This window comes from Cibotium barometz, chromosome 25, assembly GCF_041138505.1.
Source record: "Cibotium barometz isolate CiBa-2024 chromosome 25, ASM4113850v1, whole genome shotgun sequence".
In the NCBI taxonomy this organism is placed as follows: Eukaryota; Viridiplantae; Streptophyta; class Polypodiopsida; order Cyatheales; family Cibotiaceae; genus Cibotium; species Cibotium barometz.
In genome coordinates this window covers 34,303,064-34,306,639 of record NC_141070.1, presented here as the reverse complement: position 1 = coordinate 34,306,639, position 3,576 = coordinate 34,303,064, and the positions used below count along the sequence as shown (strand labels likewise).

At 45.7% G+C, this 3,576-nt stretch overlaps 1 protein-coding gene across 1 annotated transcript; it reads left to right on the top strand.

Annotated features, from left to right (window-relative positions):
* On the top strand, positions 1-3,243 carry LOC147624487 (uncharacterized). Its single transcript, XM_086819495.1, has 2 exons — positions 1-718; positions 2,101-3,243. The coding sequence occupies exons 1-2, from the start codon at positions 122-124 to the stop codon at positions 3,106-3,108; spliced, it is 1,605 nt and encodes a 534-aa protein (XP_086675621.1). The 5' UTR covers positions 1-121; the 3' UTR covers positions 3,109-3,243.
* The last annotated feature ends 333 nt before the right edge of the window (positions 3,244-3,576 follow it).

The window sequence follows — 3,576 nt, the reverse complement described above, 5'->3', positions numbered from 1 at the left end:
CGAGCGAGAGCGAGCGAGCGAGCGAGGTGCCCGAGAGAGAGCGCTAGCTGCGCACCTTGAGAGAAAGAGAGAGAGCGCGCGCGCGCTAGCTGCGCACCTTCCGAGAGGGAGAGAGAGAACTATGGCAACTGAGCAATTGATCAAGCGGCAAAGCTGCGGACCCGGCCTCGCGAAGCTGTCCGCAGCCTCGCGTAGGAGCACACCTGTGGCATTGTTCCAAGGCTACAATGCAGTGCATGGGCATGGGATGAATACAGCAGTGAGAGGGCAGAAAGAACTCACGGGAGGCACAAGCTTCGTGAAGTGCGACATCTGCTACACCACAAGTGAGCTTAGCCAGACGCTGCAAGTAGAGCAGTCTCTGTCGGTGAGCTATGATCCCGTGGGCAGCATCTCGGAGAAGCTACGATTCTTCCAGAAACTGAGCGCTTCCTCCACCACCACCTTCATCGTGGTGTTTGCCCGGCACACCAAAGCCAAGGAGGTAGTCACCAACGTGCAGCGGGATGTTTCAGTGCCCGCCCCGGCTGACGACACGCAGTTGCGAGAGTTCGTGCAGCTCTACGGCGATAGCTACCTATCCAGCCGAACCCTCGGCGGCGAGTACTGCGCCGTCTACTCGTACTACTCCGACTCGAGGGAGCAGCAGCAGGGGCTGCGCGCAGACATCACAGGGGCTGGCATTTTTGCCGGGGTGAGTGTGGATGCATCCTTGCAGGTGAGAAGTCAAAGCTCTTACCCACCCAAAATTCATGCACCACTAGGGCTCAAAAGTGTGTGTGTTTTGGAATAAAAAGAGAAAAATGGGCTAACCTTTCTGTCACCCAAGTGTGGTTAGCCCACTACTCTCTAAAGTACAAGATCTTGAGTTCAAGACCTGTAGGATAGATCAATTTGGTCTCTTGGGATTGTTCCCACCACGTTAAAATCTTCTCTCTCAAAAGTGTGTATGTGTTGGAATTTAAAAAAAAAATGGGCTAACCTTTCTATCACCCAAGTGTGGTAGTTTGGTTAGCCCACTTCTCTCTAAAGTACAAGATCTTGAGTTCAAGACCCGTCTAATAGATCAACTTGGTCTCTTGAGATTGTTCCCACGATGTTAAAAACTTCTCTATCTCTCATACACACCCCGCTTGTTTTTGTCTTGCTTACTCACTCTTTTCCTCACACATTCTCTTACACACACTTCTTGTTTCTTTTGTCCCACACACGCATGGACTCTTGCGCTAGTAGAGCAGGGATAAAGTAGCCTAAAGTAGGCTTTTATGTGGCGGATTTGTCATCAGCCCATTGTGGGATATTCCTTCACCACTCTAGGGGGATGATTCACTTGAGTGTTCAAGGGCAAGACCCCCTCACACACGGTGTGAACACACGAGTGTCCCTTCCCAAGCTTCATACATCAGGGCTTTAACTTAAAACCGCAAAGTTGAGAAGCCCTAGCTTTATAGCTAGACCAACTTTTGAGGGAGTCACATTGACCTTAGGCCCATGTCACACACGGGGGGTGGATGGACGAGGTTCTTTAAAAAAAGGACTAATCAAAAGCGGCACCAGCCTGCTGATGTCTTGTCACAACATCGGCCCACCAACATTTGCATGCTAAGTTGGCATGCCAACTCAAGGCCAACTTTTGGGGGAGTTTGGGCCGTTTGTTCACCCTGCCCAAAGTATGAATAGTGAGAAAAACTGACAAAAAGTGCATTGCTTGCCCACCCACATGTGACAAAGTGCCCGTGGCCCCTTTGTTCACTTGCCCAAGTCACAAAAATGGCAAATTTACTCTCATAATAGGCTTTAAGTGATACTTTAGAACAACATTAGTAAATTTTTTTGAATAAAAATGGAATTTCATGTCCTCAAGAGCTATAATAGATAAGGGCTTCTTTTGATACCCCTAAAAGCATGCTAAACATAGGGCCTTTGTGTGTGCACCCGAGTTTCATCATTTCCACATGATTACTTGGGGTAATGATATTACATTTTGTGAGTGTTGAGGTTTAGTGAAAAAACTAGCTTCTCTTTAACTTATGTTGCCAGTTTCGAGAGTATTTTCTCTTCATATATGTCTACCTCTTGAATCTAGTCTATATTATGCAGGTCAATATTAACAAACTCAATTCCACTCAAAAAAGGCGCATCTCTTTTGAACACCGAATGTCCGGCATAGCCAATCCCGAATTTCCCTCTTCTAACAAGATCACAGAGTTTGCCTTGAAATTCCCCTCCCTTGAGCTAACAGCTCCTGTAATCATAGACTGGGCAGCTTCTGGCTATGAGCAGGTTCCAGGCATAGGCAGCATGTTCAACAGTATAGCACGCAATCGAGAGTTGTTGGCAACAAGCCCCGAATCCTCAACAACCTTGAGAAAATTGAAGGAGCTAAAGGAAAGTATAGATGCAATAAACAAGGTGTACAACTTGTATGACAGTAACTACAAGGATGACACTAAGCTCAACAATGTGAAGGACGAGGTCAATCAAGATGAGAGCAATGTGCGTTCTATGATAAAGGCTTATTTAGACGATCCTCTCAAGCCTCTTCAGGGACCTTTAGTGCTATGCTCGCTTGACAAGGGCATCCCATTTTTACAATATGAGGTGCATGAATCTGCGCGAATATCTTCAGGGGACTACGGCCCCGTAGTATTTGATGATGTGCAGAATCCCAAGGAATTCTTTCAACAACGCAAGAGGGTCTCTGCCATCCAGCTGCGCTCAAGTGATCGTCTGGTAAGTTGCCTTGTTGTCACTTACTCTGGTGAAAACATGCAATCACAGACACTCAATCATGGCACTCATGAGCATGACTCCAGTAGCCATCTTAGCTACGTTCTCAATGTGTTGCCCAGCCACTACATTGAATTTATGTCTGGTAGAATTGGCTCTGTCCCTGGTATGGCTCCCCGTCCAGTGATCACCAACCTTGCTTTTATTCTTGATGATGACTCTTCCGTCTATGGTGGTCCTTATCAAGGCCAGCAATTTGGATGGACCAAACCCAAAGGCTCATTCCTCTTGGGCTTCAAAGGTTGCCATGGTTGGTACATTGAAAACCTTCAGGTTGTCTATGCTTCCTTCTCACCTGCATATTGGTCCCCAAACTAAGTTACAATCTATCCAATGTGTCTCTACTTGTAAGATTTATAGTCACAACTATAGTTACAATCTATCCATGTAAGATTTATAGTCACGACTCTCCCTATTTCCACATCAATATTACTGTTTGAAAACTTTAGTATTTATATTATTTGTATATTTCTTATTGTCTCCTTGAATTATCACAAGAAGTTTTAGACATTTATGCCACTGTGATTCCCACATTGCGGATTAAGATTTATAGTCACTTCCACATCAATATTACTGTTTGAAAACTTTAGCATTTATATTATTTTTATATTTCTTATTGTCTCCTTGAATTATCAAAAGAAGTTTTAGACATTTTCCCACTATGATTCCCACATTACCGATTATGACAACATCATGAGCTTCTGCAGGTGAGGCGGAGCATGCCTAGCTGGGTGCGATGGGGGGCACGGGGCAGCTGCCTCCTACCCCCGAATGAGAAAAACTAGA

What these genes read in the sequence shown, in the direction of transcription:
- LOC147624487 (XM_086819495.1), top strand. Translation starts at nt 122, where the DNA reads ATGGCAACTGAGCAATTGATCAAGCGGCAAAGCTGCGGACCCGGCCTC. An exon ending in GTGTGGATGCATCCTTGCAG is followed by an intron (nt 719 to 2,100) that starts GTGAGAAGTCAA and finishes TATATTATGCAG; the next exon opens with GTCAATATTAACAAACTCAA.